The sequence below is a fragment of the Juglans regia genome, chromosome 12, assembly GCF_001411555.2.
Source record: "Juglans regia cultivar Chandler chromosome 12, Walnut 2.0, whole genome shotgun sequence".
Taxonomy (NCBI): Eukaryota; Viridiplantae; Streptophyta; class Magnoliopsida; order Fagales; family Juglandaceae; genus Juglans; species Juglans regia.
In genome coordinates, this window is record NC_049912.1 from 25,075,194 (window position 1) to 25,095,202 (window position 20,009).

The 20,009-nt window shown below is 35.4% G+C and overlaps 2 protein-coding genes across 5 annotated transcripts; both read right to left on the bottom strand.

Moving 5' to 3' along the window:
* Nucleotides 1–387: 387 nt before the first annotated feature.
* On the bottom strand, nt 388–12,377 carry LOC109005036 (inositol 1,3,4-trisphosphate 5/6-kinase 4). 2 transcript variants are annotated; one of them, XM_018983800.2, is made up of 13 exons: nt 12,074–12,375; nt 11,464–11,499; nt 10,842–11,037; nt 10,395–10,421; nt 10,086–10,180; nt 9,467–9,535; nt 8,806–9,008; nt 8,061–8,214; nt 6,774–6,887; nt 3,840–3,902; nt 3,429–3,574; nt 3,036–3,192; nt 388–895 (listed from the first exon to the last, which is right to left on the bottom strand). In XM_018983800.2, exons 1-13 carry the CDS (start codon nt 12,215–12,217, stop codon nt 758–760), a joined length of 1,542 nt encoding a protein of 513 aa, XP_018839345.1. In that variant the 5' UTR covers nt 12,218–12,375; the 3' UTR covers nt 388–757. The 2 variants fall into 2 exon arrangements, with proteins under 2 accessions (XP_018839345.1, XP_018839346.1); XM_018983801.2 differs by lacking the exon at nt 388–895 and adding an exon at nt 902–2,125 and having other exon boundaries at nt 12,074–12,377.
* Nucleotides 12,378–13,138: 761 nt separating this feature from the next.
* Nucleotides 13,139–19,011, bottom strand: LOC109005035 (probable uridine nucleosidase 2). 3 transcript variants are annotated; one of them, XM_018983798.2, is made up of 10 exons: nt 18,825–19,011; nt 18,432–18,547; nt 17,262–17,377; nt 17,030–17,089; nt 16,061–16,246; nt 15,875–15,979; nt 15,285–15,381; nt 14,158–14,265; nt 13,929–14,064; nt 13,139–13,544 (listed from the first exon to the last, which is right to left on the bottom strand). In XM_018983798.2, the coding sequence occupies exons 2-10, from the start codon at nt 18,478–18,480 to the stop codon at nt 13,436–13,438; spliced, it is 966 nt and encodes a 321-aa protein (XP_018839343.1). In that variant the 5' UTR covers nt 18,481–18,547; nt 18,825–19,011; the 3' UTR covers nt 13,139–13,435. The 3 variants fall into 3 exon arrangements, with proteins under 3 accessions (XP_018839343.1, XP_018839341.1, XP_018839342.1); XM_018983796.2 differs by having other exon boundaries at nt 18,762–19,011; XM_018983797.2 differs by having other exon boundaries at nt 18,432–19,011.
* Between the last annotated feature and the right edge of the window lie 998 nt (nt 19,012–20,009).

Genomic DNA, 20,009 nt, shown 5'->3' on the forward strand with positions numbered 1-20,009 from the left:
TTAAATATAAATATTTTTTCGTGAAAAAAGTATAAATCTCAACATTAAATAGTATAAGATCCCTTGATCTTAAAATCATTGAAAAAAAAATATTTTAACTATAAAATGATTATATAAAAATAAACTCACAAATTTATATGGCTTGATATAATATATTAAATTATAAAGTTACTTTTATTATAAAGTACATTTAACTGATTTCATGAATCCACATAAATTTATAAATTTACTTTGTGTAATCTTTTATGTCTATAATATTTCTCTTTAAAAAAATATAATGATCTAATTCCATTTAGAACCCGAGACACCGATTGAATTTCAACCCCGGAATTAAACCAGGATTGATTGAATATTGTCGACCGATGTCATCAATCTCTGGCCACAAAGTTTAAACTACAAAATCACATCCTATGAGCATCAACATAAGAGACAGGTTGAAGAAAGGTAGATATTCATTACAAACAAGTTGCTCATTTGACCCAAGTACTTAATACCCCCCAAAAAGAAAGGGGTAAAACCAAAGAAAGGAAACAGAAGTATAAACTATGGATTCTTTGCAGTATTTCTGGGCATGGGTGTAAGTCCAAAGAACTTGCTTGAAGAGAGAGATTACATTGAGCTTAAAGATAAGAGAGCAGTATAGAATTTGGATATAAAAAGATCATGGTTGGCCTCTTTAAATCGGAGGTGATCATCGTCGACTATATATATCTTCACACCTGCTCATCATGGTAAAAGAGGAGCCATTGTTGCTTCATTAATTCGACTTTCTCGACTCGAACTTCATTTTAATGGCATTCCAAAAGGCAGGTATTGCAATATCATCAGGCACTTCCTTGAATGAAGGGAGATAATTTACATCCACAATGACATGATCACCAGTGTCATCCTGAATCTGAAATTGCAGCACAACAGACAAAGTTTATGAAGAGGAGAGAGGAATTAAGCAAGATATCTATCAATCACGGTTTGTTTCACCAGTAGCAGGATGCAATCAACCACATGCCTAGAGCATATCTAAATAACACAGTATTGGCTAACACATGCATGCTTTTATTTAACATAGATTCACTCTTCATTGTTCCACCTTGATATGGTAGAAGAATATTTTTTATAATTGTAATTTGGTTAATTAAGAAATAAAAGAAAAGAGACCCCACCAGTGGACCTCTCTCACCTGGGCACCTCTCACACCACCACTGAACGTGGAGTAGTGATTTTTGCATAATCAATAATAATGCCCATTGCACATGCTTTAACAAAAAAGTTTACAAATATAAACCAATTCCACTGAAACAATGTACTCTTCAATGTAAAAGCTAAAGATGGACTACGCCATCCTTGAGTTCCCCTCCCGCAACCTAAAAGATGTCCCCATCATCCTCTACCCAGAGCAGATTCAGGCTCACAAAAGAAATATTTCTGTTAACTTTGGGCCCTTTAGCTGTGATGTTGAGCTTTTGTGCCATACGTCACCTCGTTAGGAACCTAATTTGTAATGGTCTTGTGATGGGTATGTTGCGGCTGGGTTGGGAATGGTATTTCTGGGTTGATTATTGATGGAATCGTGATGCAGATTAGCTGCTTGTGGAAATAACTGTAAGGAAAATACTGTGAAAAAGATGGATATAGGGTTCTTCGAGGGACCCTTAACCTCCCATAGAATTGATTCAATATTCTTCAAAATAAAATGTCAGATCCTTTCCTTTGGTGCTTGCGGATTGATACTAATACCCACGCAGGAGTAACTAACAAAAGCAATAAGATATGGACACGTGTCCTGACACATAACCGAATAAAGCAGGAATTAAAATAACAAGTTCTCTACGTTTTAAAGAACACAAGTCTGCAATGTAATGACCGAAATAAGCAAACGGGGCGTTTAATGGGTTTCATGAAACGGTGCGGTTTGGGATGAAACGGTGAGCTCCAATTCCAGCTGCTGCGGTGCGTTTTGATACTCCTTCCCAGGTTGCTGCTGTGCGTTTTGATATCATGTTCTACTTCACTTGACTTCCACTTCACTTGACTTCCCGAACTCATCACTTCAGTTCTATCTTGTCTTCGAGTATGTCTTCGGCGCTTTGTAACCCTAACTCCCATCCACACATCTCCTTCCCCCTAGCTTCATAACATAATTTTGTGGTAAAGTTAGGTGCAGTATTCTCCAGCTTAATTTCATTTCTTATTTGTTTTGAAGGGTAATATTTGAACCTAAGGCCTACTTCAACACTCCTGCATGCCCCCCCCCCCCCCCCAACACACACACACACCACTTAAGCCCAAGGGGCCCATCTCACATATCTGGAACAATTTTGTAGCGGTCTTTTCTTGTTTGCCACACTCTAATGACACCATGAAAGTCAATCCCTAATTTCAAGAGGCAAGATATCCCTAAAAATCATATGTAGAACTTCTCCATAGTCTGTCACTACCTTTTCAACCACTGCTGCTTTGACCTGATTTTAAAAAAAAATTTATTGCCACCCGGTGTCTAGAACAAAGTCCTGACTGATCCCGGCAAGGAGTTTCCCGCACAAATTTTCAAGAATTCTATCAGATCTGCTTGGGAAACAATAGGATGTCCAAAATCAGTTCAAGAGGCTTCAATTTTACCGAAACTATATGTACTAGTTATAGATAACATTTAAGTTACACAAGACAAATCCTTCTGCTAAATTTTAAAATGGATAGGACAGTGGCTATAGGATACCTGAATATTCCAGGGTCAGGAAGTCATGATGGAAATAACGTCCATGAGATTAGCTGCTTCTAAAGGTCAAGTTTGAGGGAGAAAGAAATTCCAGGGTTTTATGGTAGAGGATTGACCCTCATTACTCTGAAAGATTTCTTTTCAATTTTTTGTGTGCTAATCTACATGGTTCAGTGACGAAGAAAATCAATTGTACATATTTGTCCAAAGGCCCTCTGCTATACAATCATGTAATGGTAAATGGACCTTTGACAGGTTAATTTAGTAATGATTTAAACTCCTGTAAAATATGTAGCTAAGAAATTTTGAATTGGATACTTACAACAACATCAAAGCCAAAGATAGTAAGATCAAGCTTTCTCATAAGCCAATTTGCAGCATCAGTGACCAGCTCAAGATCAATAAAATGATTAGTGGCTTTGGAGTAATTATCACAGCCACAATGTTTGTCGTCATTGGCAGTGGGCAGAGATTTTAAGCTGCAGGGAGAAATCAGTACAATATGGGTCCTTCAATATATTTTCTTGAACATATATCAACAAAGCAAAGACCAAAAGAAGAGAGAAGTTTATTTAATACGTAAATGAAAACCCACATGCACATGGGATTGAACGCATCACCTCGCACACCACCCCTTATTTAAGGAGGAGATACCATATGGTATCAAACCATAAGCAAAAAAGAAAGAAGAACAGATGCAAGAAAAAACACATACCTGTCAAAGACAAGAGGTTTGAGTCCATTACTTTCAGATAATTTCATTAACATATTTGCATTTGGTGTAGACTTTTTAACTGCATGGAAAACGTTTTCACCCATGACATAAAATTTGTACAGAGTGGATGAATGATCCACATATTCCTGCAGTTCCAATTTCAAAATGAGTAGTCCATTATACTCAACACTCAACAGAACCTGCTTTACAAAATAGAAACCACAACAAGGATGCCTTTGACAGGTGCCTGCCCTAACACCCTCTTCTGCGACGGTTCAACATATTATTGGAGTTTCTCCCATTGCTATATTGAAATAACTCAGGAAGACAAGATTGAGTACAAACTATTTGCCATGATTGGGCAAAAGAATTAACCTAAAGTCTTCATTATGAAAGTTGTTTCTTGCTCACCTGCACAACAGCTGGAAGAGGAACACTCAAGTCCTTAAAATCTTCAATTCTGAACACAATTGCCTGTTATATAAAAGATTACAGGAGGTAATTAAAATAAAATTTAGAGAGAGAGCACGGATCATTATACCTTGCCGATTATATACCAAAAAAATGTTATAGACTAGTCACATCAATGTCTACAAGTTGGCAAGCGGAAGAAATATAAACTAATTAGTTGCATGGATGCTTGCAAGAAAATCATGAGAACCAATTAACTATTTTAAACCACGAATGCAAGAATCTGGGAGCTAATATCTTTTTAAATGAAAATTAGTTGTATTAAGTCTCCAGCAAAAAGTATAATATGATATCACGTGTCAATAATGCATGTCAGTTGGAATTCAAGCAAAAGAAAGAGAGGATCATAGTTTAAGGCAAGATCTGGCACTAAATAGGAATGCAGCTACAGGATAAAAAAGAAACCATACACAACCTGAAAATTGAAAGACGATGTATGCAATCAAAAAATTAAAGATAAGGGCAACAAGTTTTTCATGTGTTTGAAACTGCAGAAGAATTATGCAAACAATGAATACAAAATGCAATCCGAGCAAAGTTAAAAGTGTAAACATCTTTTAACAAATGGAGCTAGGTTTTGGATAACGAGGGAAAAACCTGAAGCTGAAATTGACAATCACAAACTTAAACTCGTAAAACTATGTTTAAACAGCAAATTAGCTTCTTATCTTTCCCAGTCCCTACAGCCTTTCTTGAAATGCAACTTGCAATACCAGATTGTAAATGTCTAAGTTCTACTGTTTTGTTTTCTTTTCATATTTTTGGCTACAAACTAATAGACTGTTGATAAGAAATCAGGTATAACCAACAAGCTGGTATTTGTCTTTGATTGAACCAGAATCCCCATTATGCTTACAGAATGAAGGACCGAAAGGACCCGATAATATTTTTTCCTTCAAGGCAGAATAGATGTGATTATAGATATCCTTGTAACTCATTGTTTTTCAAATATTTTCTGTGCACACTGCAGCCACATATTCCAAGGCAAAAAAAACTCGGAAAGGAAAATAAATGTTAAAAATCGTAATGCTATATCTGCATCAAACACAACACCATATTTGCGCTCTAGCCAAATAAAGTTTTTAAGAAATGCCAATTTATTTAAACAAATCCAGAAAAAATTCCAAAGAGATTTAGTTTTGTGACAACGGATAGAAGAGTGGTGGAGAGAATGGAGGACTTTATAAGGGAGTACACAGTGGCATGTTCTTTTAGAAGTGTGGAAGATAACTTTATGTGGGCCTTTGCTGGTATCTACGGGCCAAACTTGGACAGCAATAGAAGTATGTTATGGGAAGAATTAGCTGGAGTATATAGCTGGTGGGAATTACCATGGTGTATAGGTGGTGACTTTAATGTTATAAGATTTCCATAACATACCATGGTGTATGGGTGGGGGATGACTTTAAATTCCATCTAGTCAAATGGAAGAAGGTATGTTCCCCAATTCCCATGGGAGGGTTGGGTATTAGAAATCTAGAGACTTTCAATAGGACATTACTTGGGAAATTGTTGTGGCGATATAACACGGAACCGGAAGCTCTATGGAAGTTGGTGATTAATTATAAATATGGAAGTGTGTGGGGGGGTACATGTAGTAGAGAGGTAAATGGACCTCACAGAGTGGGGATTTGGAAGCATATTAGTCGGGGATGGGAGGTGTTCTCTTGTCACACTAGACTTGTGTTGGGAAATGGTTCTAGAATAAAATTCTTGAGCGACATGTTATGGAAATAATACACTCAAAGATTTATTCCCTTCAGTATTCAGGATGGAATGTGAGAAAGAAGCTTCAGTGGCTAATTTTATGGTGATAGCTAGGGATCAAATACAATGGAACATAATCTTTAGCAGGGCGGCTCAAGACTGGGAAGTTGGTAGTTTTGAGGAGTTCTTTCGACTTTTGTATTATGTGAGACCGAGTATCCAAGGAAATGATAAGTTGTGGTGGGTACCGGCAGGTAAAGGCACATTCTCAGTTCGATTGTTCTATAAGTCTCTCATACAGGTACAGAACACTCAGTTTCCATGGAAGAGGACCTGGCGTAATAAGGCGCCTCCCAAAGCGACTTTCTTTGCATGGACAGCTTCATTGGGAAAGATCTTGACGACAAATAATTTGCGAAGACGTGGGGTGACCATAATAGAATGGTGTTGCATGTGCAAGAAGAGCGGTGAAACTGTGGATCATCTTCTACTGCATTATGATGTTGCTAGAGTGTTATGGGTTGAGGTGTTCAACAGATTAGAGGTAGCTTGGGTTATGCCTACCACAGTGGAGACGCTCTTGGCTTGTTGGACAAATCTAGGAGGTATTCCACAAATCAAAGTCGTTGGAAGATGGTTCCTATTTGTATTTTATGTACTTATGGCAAGAGTGGACTAACAGGATGTTCGAACACAAGGAGTGATCATTTGAGGATCTTAGACTTTTTTTTGTTAGAATGTTATTCCTATGGGCCATAGCTATAAAAAAGAAGAAAAAAAAGAAGAAGAAGATTTTAATGGTTTAGACCTGCATGATTTTCTTGTTTCCTTTTCTCCTTCCTAAATGGGTGTTTTTTCTTGTATACCATCTTATGTACATGGGCTATGCCTATTCTATCAATACAATCGTTTACTTATTAAAAAAAAAAGTAAATACAGAAGTTTTCTTTTTTTTTTATAAGTAGTAAATACAGAAGTTTTCTAATACTATCAAAGGCCTTATACTCTTCATTCAAAAGTATGGAATCTATTTTGGTCATTAGCAAAAGGTTCTAGCAATATGGAAGTCCGAGGTAATTGGAATAAATACACAGAAGCTTCATCAAAGAACTTGAAATTTGAATTTATAATACCAGAATCCAGAATGAAACTGGACAAACTGCGTACCATATTGTGAGCACTTGCAACACCACAGGCAACTTGAGGTTTCACTATACTCGGAAGAGATAATTTGGCTTCAGACAGCCTTTGCACTAGATCAAGTTCATTAAAATTATCAACCTGCAAAATCAAGATCCAGCCTTAATAAATTTGTGGAGAAATTCAATCAATATCTAAAAGGATCCACTAATTGAAACAGCAATACCACTATTATTGTTGTTGGTATTATTACCATTTTGATGGCATGATTCCCACAACTTTTTCCCTGTCTCCCTCTTCTGATTTCCTTCGTTTTTCATTTGATAAATTCCATGTACTATTTTTAACTCATCACTAACTACTTTGTTTACTGATAAAAAAAACTCATCCCTAACTACTTTAATGCACACAATGAGAATTTTTTTTTTTTTTTTTTATAAGTAACACAATGAGAAATTTGTAGTTGTCTTTGGTAGTGCGTGCAGTGCTTATGAGTAAGCAAAAATATAAAAATTGCAAAAGAACTATTCCAAGAGAGTATTGTGTCTGTGTACCTTATAATAACCAAACCAGAACTATTATAGTTCTACTTTTAACCATTGGGATTTCAGCAATCAAAAGCATTGTAGTCTAGTGATAATTCTCCATTCAAAGATGCAAGTATGAGTCCAGAGAGATTTTGTGGTAAGTATGAACAAATAAATAAATAGTTTGAAAAAAGTAGACACTAGTCGTTGACCCACGCAATGTGCAGGAATAATTATTTGGCAATCATGCATTAATTGTCTAAAATTCAATTTCCTATTACAAAGAGTCTAAAACGCAAATTTATTCTTATAATCTTAAGGAATGACAATTTTTATATCTCAACAATTATCAAAATTAACTGTTGAGAATACAAAGAGTTCAAAGTAAAATAGTTTAGAGGTGAGGAAGCAAAAGGGGAAAATAACAAAATTCAATAGCTACAATAAGATGAATAGTCCTTTTTTCTTTATTGAAAAAGTAATAATAAAATGGTTGAGTTAAGGGGTGGAAAAGCCAAAAACACAAGTAATGAGAAATCAATAACCGCTGTAAGATTTTTTTTCCTCTTTATTGAAACCTCTATTGAGGTGGCTGAATAGAATATAAACAATATGCTTCAGAAATTATATAGGTAACAAATAAATCCATAGAAGACCTCTATATCTATATGTTGCAAAGTACAAAGAGTTAATAAAGTATAAACAAGCACATCATCCAGGTTATTTTTATTAATTTGCAAGAGCAGTTGTTACAAGCATTAACGAAAATACCATCAAGAAGTTAAACCTTGAGAAAATGGGGGCCCCGGATTGTACAGCGGCCCTCAGTATTAAGATCCTCCAACTGAAGTAGAATCTCTTGAATTTTCAGCCGATCCACTACAGGGTAAATGTTATTAAATGGGTCAATCACACAGCAATCCGGATGATGCTCCATGTATCTGTGCAATAACAAATGTTTAGTAAAAAAAACATACAAACTGCATCATACGATGCTCCTTCTGTTTGGTACTAAGATGCACACATAAAAACAGTCACCAAAGATCCCTCAAACGTACATAGATATCTTGTTCTATGATTCTGTTCTTACAAGGTCATGAGACAATTTAAGACAATGCGTTTTGGCTAATCCTCAGCTAATAAACCATTACTTACCCAACAAAAAAACATGGCATTAAATTGGAGTTCTCAACTCTATTTCACGAACTTAGTATCAGAAGTCTCAAACAAGGCTTAAACTTTTTTTTTCTCTTTTCCAATCACTTAACACTTAAGCTAAAGTCTAATTGGAAGATAAGAAGCTAAGAATTTAGGCTACATAGAAATTGCAGCATCCCCAAAATACTAAAACGTTACCTATGCATGTATAAATAATTAGTGGTTAAATGATCACAAAAGGCTGCTATAAACACTATAATTCAATGGAGGTTCATTCGGACTGATAACTAGCATTGGCATATTGGTTCTTCTCCCTATTACCTTATACATGCTAGATGGTGCAATTACATAGTTCTATGGACCTGAAAAGTCACCTTTGCAATTCCTGCATGCCCCTGGTGTAAGCAATTCTGTTAGAGAAGTTTGTAGAACTGCTCAAGTCAATGGATATAATTTCATCAGTTGCTTTATGGAGAACGATGTCAACTTCTTGTAACTGAGGTGATAAAGGCAGCTCAAGCATGAGGGGAAAAAACATCAATCCATTTTGAGTAGGATACATAGGGAATGCACCCCTCTGCAAAAGTCAGGACAACTTATGAGCCTTATATTGCATGACTCCAAAAGGCACGCATAAAAAAAAATACAGTTTATAATGATCAAAACTGCAGACACAACCATGCAGAGTATTCACAAATTAAGTCAACTAACATCTCTTGTGCCAAACGCCAGTTGAACAGATAATTACAGCATTCTTATTCATCAAATTTCCTATAACCACTGCAGCTACAATTCTTTCAGGAAAAAAATCAATGGAAAGAAGTTGTAACCACTTTAATGAATAAAAGTCCAAACACCAAGTTCTGTTAGTTGCCATTACCACTTTAACATGAAACTCAACCTGGGAGCATCCTACTTATTGGGTTGACATCATGTATGTTTGTGGTGAGCATCTCATCAATAGGTCTTTCTTCTTTTTCTAATTTCAATTTCCTACTAACAATACTTACCTTCATTTCTTCCTAGAGGGCTCACCTTAGCAAAATCATCTTCACGAGAAGGTTTCATAATATATCCAACAGTCACGACACTGCTGCCAATTGCCTGCTTCCATTGCAAAAAATAAAAAAGTCATGAACAGGCGCCACAATCAAAAGAATGTACCAAGAAAACAGACAGCCTTGTGTAGCATACAGTACATGAATTATTGGTACACTTATCATCTCTATAATCCCCAATAGATTAATGAATGTTTACTTGTTGAGATAAAATTATGGCATGTTCAAATCAAATGCATTTGAAAGCAAATCCCATACTTGAATATTTATTTTCCTTGAGAACCCACCAACCAACAACACTTAGTCAAATTTTCACCAAGTATGTATAATCATGGATTTAGAAGCTCATCCCATGGCAAGATTTGGGAGGTTTTTCTCTTTGGGTTTCCTTTTTTTTCTAATAGAATTTGAATGTAAGACCCATTCTTAAAATATTTGCATCCTAGATAAAACCTGTTAGTTAACTCTTCACATACAACCTGTTTCTCTCCAAGTCAAGTCTTCATGCATTAAAACTATAATCTCTCTCTCACACACCCACCCACACCCACAACAATTGAAGCAGCGATACAGGGAATCAGGAATAAGCTTGCAACCTTTCTATTTAAGTGGCATACAGTCAAAGGCAACTCTTCTATCTGGTTGATATAAAATATGCTTGAATCCTCACATGCACTACGATCTTCAATAACTGAAAGCAAAGCAGCAAATTTAGCAGTTAATTTCTTTAATTGGTTATCCCGTCAACAGAGAGCATCAAATTTCACTATATAAAAATCAAATATAAAAGAAAATATCCGAATATGAAATACAGAAAATCAGAGCATATTGATGAGAATTAATTTATAATAGTGCTTTAAAAAAGCATCCTATGCATAATCAACGCAGGAGAGGGCAGTGCGCACCGTCTGCTGATTCTTGCCCAAGCAATCCTGTGACAGAAAATAATAAAGAATTAGATGATTGCAGTTTTCTTTCTGCAAGAAAGAATTGAAACAGATTAACAAGGTCCAAAAACAGAGTCACTGCCATCCAATCAGATTAACTAATTCCCAGAGTAGGGCACTCCTTGTACACCTGCCATTTGCAGTTTACTAGTTCAATTGCAGGCTACAGCCCAATTTATGCATCCTAACATAAAGCCAAAAGCTGCTTTTAAATCAAAATAACCATGTTCCGATGAGATACACAAAAACTAAGTGTTAAAACTCCACATTCGTTTATGAGAACCTAAAGTGGTTGACACTTAATACTCTTCAAATTTCAAAAGACCCAGTATATGTATCCCAAGACCAAAGAAAAGGCATCGATGAGGTACTCAAATCTGCGGGAAAGCATATGGTGATACTCACTTAGAGCAACAATCAGCCAACCACAGTTGCTTAGTTTAGGGAAGACTTCCTTTTTCTCACTAGAAACTAGGTACAAAATGCCTCCAATGTCACCCCAAGCTAGCATAATCTCATGTTTAGCATCGTCTATAGAAGATGAATTCAAGATAAAAGAATCAAACGAGTATGTTGCTGTCATCATTTTAAGAAGACTCACCTACAACAAGAAGAGACAATAGTTAACAGCTTTGTAATCAAAAGTATAGAAACTCTATATGGACCACAAGGAATTTCAGTTGTGTCTTGAACCAATCATAAACAGCAGTTTAATGCTGAATGATAAGAGAAAGGAATTAAATTTTGCACAAAAATAAAGAACAATTCTTATGAAATCTGGAACAAAATGAAATTTAAATCACATATTTTACTTTTTTCTGATAAAAAAAGTGAAATGTGTGATTCAAATACTTTTAAAAGAAACATGTTGATGAAAAATGATAGTGAGATACTCAAATGTGAGTATGTTACAGATCTTCTTGCATACAATAAAAAAATGAGAATGATGCTAAAATTGTGTGATCTTGCAATATTGATATTTATTCAAACGGTTCAATTGTTATATGGGTAGCCCAAGAAGAAGCACCTTATGATCTGAAAGACCAACTCCATAAGTAATCCCCTGAAAAACAAAAGGGTAAGGTAAAGCACTCCGATCAATATGATTTAATACAACAGTTAGCCTATCAAAAAAATGATTTAATACAACAGTTGTAGAGATGCACAGTATATGAGAGATCCATATCTAAAAGTACATTTTCTAGAGGGTTAAGGACAAAACCTTAGTAGAAAAGAACATAGTTTTTTTTTTTTTTCTTACAGGAAAAAGAACATAGTTTGAGTTGCAGTAACACAAAAAATTATTGGATTTGGATTTTCCGATTTACTAATCTACAACCTACACGAATCAAATTTTCCTGACAATAATTCTACACGTAATGCGCAAACAAGAAAAAAAACGCGACCTAATAGAATCGCATCATCGAAATACCCCAAATAATAAGATTATTCGACAAAGGAATGCAATCGTGAGCACGTACAAAATCCTATAGTAACATGCACTTGTCAAGAAGTAGAAAAAAGGAAGAAAAAGGAACAAGAAAACAAATCAAAGAACACCCAAAAAGGTATCAACAATATATTGCGCAAAGAATGAAGAAATTAAGGATAGAGAGAGAGAGAGAGAGAGAGGATACCGTACGGAACTTAGAATGGCGGAGCTTACGAAGGAGAGACTCAGCACCGGGTTGTAACGATCCGTTTGCATGGAGGTCGTCGTCACGTTGAGGGGCTAATAGTACAGACTCGTCCAATATCACTCCCCTAATCACCACACCCATCTCTCCCACCCTCTCCCTCTCCCCTTCCTCTTGTGTCTCTCTGTCGCGTCGGTTGAAAGTTTAAACCTTTAGCACACGACTGTGTTTTGCTCTTTCCCTTCCCCTTTTTTTTTTGTTTGACAGACAGCAAATTTCTTTTGCATCTCCAATGTTCTTATGGCTAGATGAACACGGTCCACATCGTGACAGTAATTATAGGATGCGGAGAACAGTGCATGAATACTAAGGATTGAAGTGACAGTCAGTTATTATTTTTGTTTAATTAATTAGAAACCGTTAGATTTATAAATAAATTTTATAAAATTCGTCTTATAAATTCATCTTAAGTTAGATGATCTGTCAAATTTATTTATAATACAAATTATTTCACACCTAAAATTGTTTAAAAAAACACTTATCACCTCAAATAACCATCTAAAAATTGTTTTGATTTCCTATAAATTTCAAACCTCATCTCATATTTAATATTGTCTTAAAATTGTACACAGACAACACTAAAGTCCCGTTTGGAATTTGAATTTAATTAATATCATCTCAGTTCAGTATAATTTTAAGTTGAGTTAGAACATCCAAGCACCCAACTCTCAAATTATTAAATTCATCTCAACTCAAAATCTCTTTACACTTGGAATACACAACTTTTTTCAACTCAAAACTTTTTTACAAGCAAGACTCACAACTTTTTTTAACTTTTTATAAATATATTTAAATTCATCTTAGCATTTAAATATATTTGAAGTCATTTTAAGTGGGTCTCACAAAACTTATTTCATCATCTCAACTCATTATTATCCATAAAAAACTCAACTCATCTAAACAGAACCTAAATATTGTAAAATATATTTCGACTGTCTATTAAACTGAACTCCAAGCATTTCCGTACCCCAAATTATCTCGGCATCATTTCGGTTTCCGAGAAAATTAGGTGCAAATCTTCGTTGGACTTGAGATAAAATTGCTGTTTCACGACATCCTTATTAAAAGACGATAAAAATATGAACCTTAATGCCACAAAACAGATGCATCTAGATGGGCAGTGACCAGATCAGATGCCCTTAAACGAAGAACAATAGAAAATCATCAAGAACTCAACCAATGTAATGTGGGATATATCTCAAATGAAATCCACGACAAGAAGTTGCATCCAAGACTTGAGGACTGTTGAGAACGAGCTCAATTCCCTAGAATTATGATTTATCACTCAGTAGCTTGAATTCTTCAGGAATCCATAAGCCGCTCCATGACAAGGTTGAGAATAGCAGGAGCATCAACTGTGACAGCAACCTTCACTGTGGGTTTATCACTCCATTCAGTGACTTCACCAAACCTGGTTGGTTCATTGCAAAGAAAGTTGTTATTATCTTAAGAGTTAAAAATTTAATTAAACTAGTATTCAACATTCTTAGAGCTTTTGGACCATGGTTAAACGAGTCGTTCATTACAAAGAAAGTTGTTGTGATCTTAATGGTTACAGATTTAACCATGCTAGTATCCAACAGTTCTAAAGTTTTTGGAGCATCAAAACGATTGTATAATGGGAAATGGAACTTGATCATTCATTTCATGATTATGGTCAGAACCCCATTGTCTGAAACAAGAATGGTGTTTGAATGCCCCCACCCCCCCAAAAAAATTGATCATTTCAGGCATTTCGTCCAAAAAGACACAAACCACATCAAGCTGCTGGTTTTTAGTGGACAGACAGACCTACCTTTTCTGTGTGTCGTGTAACAGTGTCAGTCCCCTTGTGATGCCACTGGTCTGGACTCGAACAACACCTTTGGCATATGTCATAAGTGAAGGATCAACAGCTGCAAGAAGGGTTGTCGGATCATGAAGGAAAACTCCTGCTCCAAGATGAAAACTAGCATCAGGGAAGGGAATTAAATATTAACTACCAACTCTTGAAGCTCCATCAACTCAATTAAAAATGAACAAACCTTTTGTGTTGTATGCATAATCATGATAAGAGAAGTACACCTCTAAGATTTTGCACAAGTACTGAGCAAATTTCCCATCTGACCTTGCCAGCTTCTGTCTATCATCATCTATGATATGTCAAAAGCGATGAAAGTAGTAAGATCACAGTGAGAAAAAAAATACAAATAGAATCATGCAAGTATAACAATTTTGAAGGGATTCAATAATTCTGATGGATAATTCTACAAAGAGAATCAAAATATTCTTCACTGTGGCATTGGAGAACAGAAAGATGATAAAAGGCTATAGTTATTGGTTTGCAATGTAATAGGTAGTATCTTACACGAACGGATATGCCATATTTCTTAATATCTTTATACAATCTAAAGCAGCACCAAGTGATGGGTATTTGGTTTCTGAAAGTTAATTCATTTGAGATAATTTATTTCATTGGGTTAATGAAAGATTATGTACCTTCAAGGATAATGAATTAGAATAACATTAGACTGATCTCAGTTCAATCTAATGTTAAGCTGAGTCTAACATCTAAATACTCAACTTTTAAATCACTAAATTTAATCTCAACTCAAAACCTCTTTACACGTTGGACCAACAACATTTTTCAACTCAACACCTATTTACACACGGAACCAACAATATTTTTCAACTTCCTATAAATACATCTAAATTCATCTTAACATCCAAACACATCTAAATTCATTTTAGGTAGACCCCACAAAACTCACTTCATCTCAACTTATTACTATTCATAAAGAACTCAACTCATTTCAATTTAGCTCAACATCCAAACAAGACGTAGTGATTCTACAAAAGGAACCCTGAATGATAATTAATAAAATAAAATAAAATAGTAGGTTTCGAAAACAAAACCAAAGCTGTTTACAATAAAAGTAATTTTTTTAAGAGGATAAGGAGAAACTTGTACGATTGGAAGACCCACTCTCATCGAAGACATGGCTCTAAACTAATAGCAGAACAAAATTCCTATCATTGACCAGAACTATTTGTATATGACTTAGAAGGCACTGATATGATACTAATTATAAAAAATGGTTAATAAATATTACAATTCATAAAAATAATAATAATCATCAAGAATGAGTTCCACAAATTTGTCTAGGTGTACCTGTCAATACGACTTGATGAGTAACATTTAAGCCCACAGCCACAACATCTGCTCCACTTGTGAAGACAATATCTGCAGCATCTGGATCACCAAAAATCTGATCATCCAATCCAAGTGGGTGGGCATGAGGGTGAGGGAAGGAAGGAGATGACAGTCAAGATGATCAGTAAAAGATCTACTCTGCTAAAAATTATACAGATTGCTCCATAAACATTACTTCCAAACTTCATCTTAGATAATATGTTCAAGAAGAGAGCAAGTTATCAGAGCAGGATTTCCAAATTTCCAAGACTCTGAGGACAAGAAAGTTCTGTAGTGAAAATTTGCTCCATACACTTACTTCCAAAGCTTCTTCTGAGATGATAAGTTCAAAAAGAGAGTGACTTATCAGAACAAAGTTTCTAGGATTTTGACAAAGAGTCCACTCTCCTTCCATGCCTCTTACTACATATGATTGAGTGAACTTTGAGCTGTGTAAGAGTGCCATGACCATAACCTCATTTGAGGGCTTGCAGATTGGATAAATCGCTGAGCAATATACATTATCAGTTTATGAGTTGGTAATTGGAGTCTGAAAGCATAGAACTTACATTGGCCTCTGCTGCTGGATTCACATTCCCATTTATTGCAAAAGCACCACCAAGAAGAATAATCTGCCCGATGTTCTTAGAAAATGCAGGATCTTGTTGAATGGCCTACAGCAATGTATAATATACTTTAAAATATAACTGACATTCTTCTACGCTAAAACCACACTATTAATGAGGATATTTAACCAGGGCAATATTTGTAAGTGCGCCTAGTGCCACCACTGTGACTTTTCCAGGATAGAGGTTTGCTTGCTCAATGAGAAAGGCAGCTGCTGACTGCTCAATTGGCTCTCCTTTTGGCCGAGGAAAATTTTGGTTGCCAAGTCCATCAGCACCATGGACAAAATCAGCGACTCGAAGTTTCATATCTTTCTGGAAACAAACAAAGATTCAATGAACTGGTGAACCAGAAAATGTACAGCATGGCTGATATCATGTAGACTTGAAGTCGGATTTCTTCAATGAGGTAACCAGCTCAAAGTGACGTTAATAGTGGAAAATGATTTTTATTGCAACAGATGAAGCTGAAACAAATCCTTCAAAAAACAGAACAATAATAATAATAAAAAAAAAAAGCTTCCTTTAAATTTTCTTTCATATTATTAAGGCCTCAGTCATCACTCCCTCAGCTCAGCATTAGTGGTCCAGCACGCATGGAAATATTCAGCACGTATAAGGAGGAATACTCTAGAATCTGTCCATAACAGATTGGTAGCTAGGTGTTACAATATGATTGGCCAAAGGCCTAAAGTTTGTTATTGTATTACGCCTATATAAGAGGCAAATAGTCTGTATAAGGACAACAAGCAATAAGAAACATTTTCATCTTTTCTCTATGGCATTTATACAAACAGTTATTATCTCTCTCTGTTTTGCTTGATTCAACACATACTATCAATGTTAAAATAACAAAGGGAAACCTCCGGTTGGTTGTCCTTCCATTCTTAGTGTCAACTAGAATAATCCCAAGACACTAATCACATGCCGAAGCAGTATTAGCAAGACGAATAGATGCTTTCATTCATCACAACGGCTACAAGTGAAAGTATGATAGGATACACATGCATTCCCAACAGATTTCCCTGTATGTTTTTCTCATTCAAGTACAAAATTGCAGGTCCTTCCATAAGATCGTGCCTTTCAGTCTCTACTTACAGTAATAGTGACATGAGATCCCTCAGCAACAGGGATATCAGTTCTCCCTGCAACTTCAAGCTACATCATAAACACAAGAAAACAGTTAACTCAGTTGACCTTAAAAGACACAAAGAATGCTAATTCTAACGGTACACTTGAAACAAATCCAATCCAGCAAATGAAATGGTACCAAGAATTAACATATGCAGAGTCAAAATACCACAAATAAAAAGAACCTAATCAACTATACCAAATGCAGGGCATTTCTCGTGGCCAGGGTCGTATAAACATTCCCAAATATAGTTGTGAGTCCAATCAACTCCACCTCTGGTGATCGTAATGCCAGAAAAATCGCCATAGCATCATCTGCATGCATCAACAACTCCCATTATGTTGGAAAGATGAAAATATAAGAAAAATATAAAATTTAGAATGCATAAAGCCCATTGCAAATCTGGGGGAAAGCTGATTTGTTTCATGAAGCACCTTATCAATTAAACTCCAAGATTTATTGGAATACTAGATAACACTGCCCTGAGTAGTACGGTTACAAGAAAGCAGAACCCTCTAATGGGTAACCAAGAAGACAAAACTAATTTAAAAACATATACTTGAATGGAGCAATTTGGTTCTCTAGGATCCCATACGATGAAAAGTTCGAGATTTAGAGCCGGTTTGGATTGAGAGATCTCATCTCAACTCATCTCATTATTATTCACTATTATTCACAAATTTTAATTCACAAATCTCACTACTATTCACATATCATCTAAACTCAACTCATCTCATCTCTGAATCCAAACGGGATATTTAGATTTCAAATTCTTTTTCCTTCTGCTGGGTTCTCTAAGAACCAGACAGAACACGCATGACTTCTTTAGTCTGTTAATGGTAAGAAGGTTGAAATCAAATAAGAAGAATAATAAATAACGGTAGGATAACTCGAGGAATGCTACGGCTGTCCGAGGAACCCGGACCACCTAATCAAGCTTATGTTTGTGTTAATACTTCTCAATATACTTTGTTAAACTCTTAAACTGATTCACAAGACATTAAAATGGATCATAACAGACTTACTCTTAACTCAAAATAGTTTGAATATCAAACTCCCAACAAATAATATCAAATTATTCATGAAACCAAGTAACATTTATTGACTGTCTTGTAACAACTCCCAGCAACGGGTCACACTAAAAAAAACTAGTAAATGATTACAGTTTTTTGAAATCTTTATAAAGTGTAAAAACTCTTCTCTATCCCATTCACCGCCTTCTTAAACTCAATCTTGATATTACAGATGGTCTGAATATGCAGAACAATCCATGACAAGTAGAAATCTTGGACACCCGGATAATGTTTCTACTGTCCAGCAAAGATTCCGATAAAACGGGCTTCAATGGGAAAAGAAAAGGTGACTTACCAATGCCAGGGTCGGTGTCGATGATGATCTTCTTGGGTTGGGCAGCCATGGCGTCTGATATGAATTAGGAAGCAATTGTATTGATTGAAAGGAATATGATAGGTGACAGGGAAGAGCTGTTATACATGAGAAAAAAGTGAGGTGAGTGGTGGACCGGTGGGAGTGAGTGACAGCCTATAAAAAACATGGATTGCCATAGAATACTGTTGTAATAAAAGTATTCTTGGAGCAAGAACACCAATAAAAGCAACACGTACCAAGAATGAATTAAAGAAAAATATTTACAGTAAATGCACGAAATCTGAAAAGAATAGAGTAGAACGAAAATACCAAGAATACAAGGATTTAACGTGGTTCGATCCTTTCGGATCTACATCCACAGGGGGAACTGGCCAGAGATCATCTTATTGAAGCTTCAAATCGAAAAGCAGTACAGGTTACAAGATTCAAGTCATCAATATGACCTTAACTCTCTCAGATTACTCACTGATTTACAAGTTTCTCAAAAACCCTCTTTTCTCTATCTCAAAGCCTCTCTCTCTCTGTTTATCAGCCTTTGCCTTATTCTCTCTTTTATCTACAGTATCCATCTCAAGCCTTTTATAAGGCTGCGTAATACAAGAAGCCCTAATTCATTCGATCAAAGGACATATGGCCATCTAATAGCCGATGGATCCCACAAGAGTAAAGAATCAGATTTTCACAAAAGGACAAAAAAGAATAAAGAATACGTGGTCACTTCTTGACCTTTAGTTACAAGGCTTGACTAATAAAGAAACAATTACAAATATAACCTTCTAAGAAGCAAATTAATGACACATTTTGTCATCAAATACTCATGCAATAAACTATGAAATGTTAGGGGGCAGGAACCAGGACCTACTGAACCCACCCTCATCCAGATGATCTGGACCAGATCAGCAGCTCACCCTCCTTACAAAATCAGGGACTAGTTTAGCCATTTCCTTCGCAACGTGTGCATATATATCTGTGTATGCGCGCATATAATATATAAACACACATATACATATACTTGTATTGCACATGTTAGCCCAGTAAACTAAATTAATAGATGAGTACAGAGAAAGGGACAGTGAGAAAATCTCCTAAAAACTGTAAAAATCACCGCCTGTCCTTATACTCCTGAAAATATGTAAAAATTATTATTTATTTTATATCTTAACAATTTACGTGTGGATCTAATTCTATATTAATAGATAGTCCAACACATAAAATATTTAATTAAATGAGATAGAGTATAGAGTCAAAGTTTTAACTTAATACATCTGCTCTGATATTATTTAAAAACCATCAATTATTTCAAAAGCTTAAATAATAAAAATAGATAAATTTTATTATTTATTTTATATTTTAACAAAAACTACTTTAGTAGAGCCACGTCAAAGAAAGAGAGTTTTCACTTTCAGCCATGTGAATTAAGTTAGAGTGCCCTCTTCCATTAGCATCAGTAGCTTTAATAAACGAGTAATGATATGTGTAAACTTGTTTTTTATACAATTATAATTTAAATTGAGAGCATTTATGTAAAACGTTATTATTTTTATATATATTTATTTC

Excerpts from the sequence above, each read along its gene's own strand:
- LOC109005036 (XM_018983800.2), bottom strand. The coding sequence starts at position 12,217 with ATGGGTGTGGTGATTAGGGGAGTGATATTGGACGAGTCTGTACTATTA. Across the intron at positions 3,575-3,839 it reads CTCTTCCAGCTGTTGTGCAG|GAATATGTGGATCATTCATC; the intron begins GTGAGCAAGAAA and ends TTGGAACTGCAG. Across the intron at positions 896-3,035 it reads TCTTTGGCTTTGATGTTGTT|ATTCAGGATGACACTGGTGA; the intron begins GTAAGTATCCAA and ends CTGCAATTTCAG.
- LOC109005035 (XM_018983798.2), bottom strand. The coding sequence starts at position 18,480 with ATGGCTGCCCAACCCAAGAAGATCATCATCGACACCGACCCTGGCATT. Across the intron at positions 17,090-17,261 it reads CGAGAAATGCCCTGCATTTG|CTTGAAGTTGCAGGGAGAAC; the intron begins GTATAGTTGATT and ends TTTATGATGTAG. Across the intron at positions 14,266-15,284 it reads TCATCAAGTCGTATTGACAG|ATGATGATAGACAGAAGCTG; the intron begins GTACACCTAGAC and ends GACATATCATAG.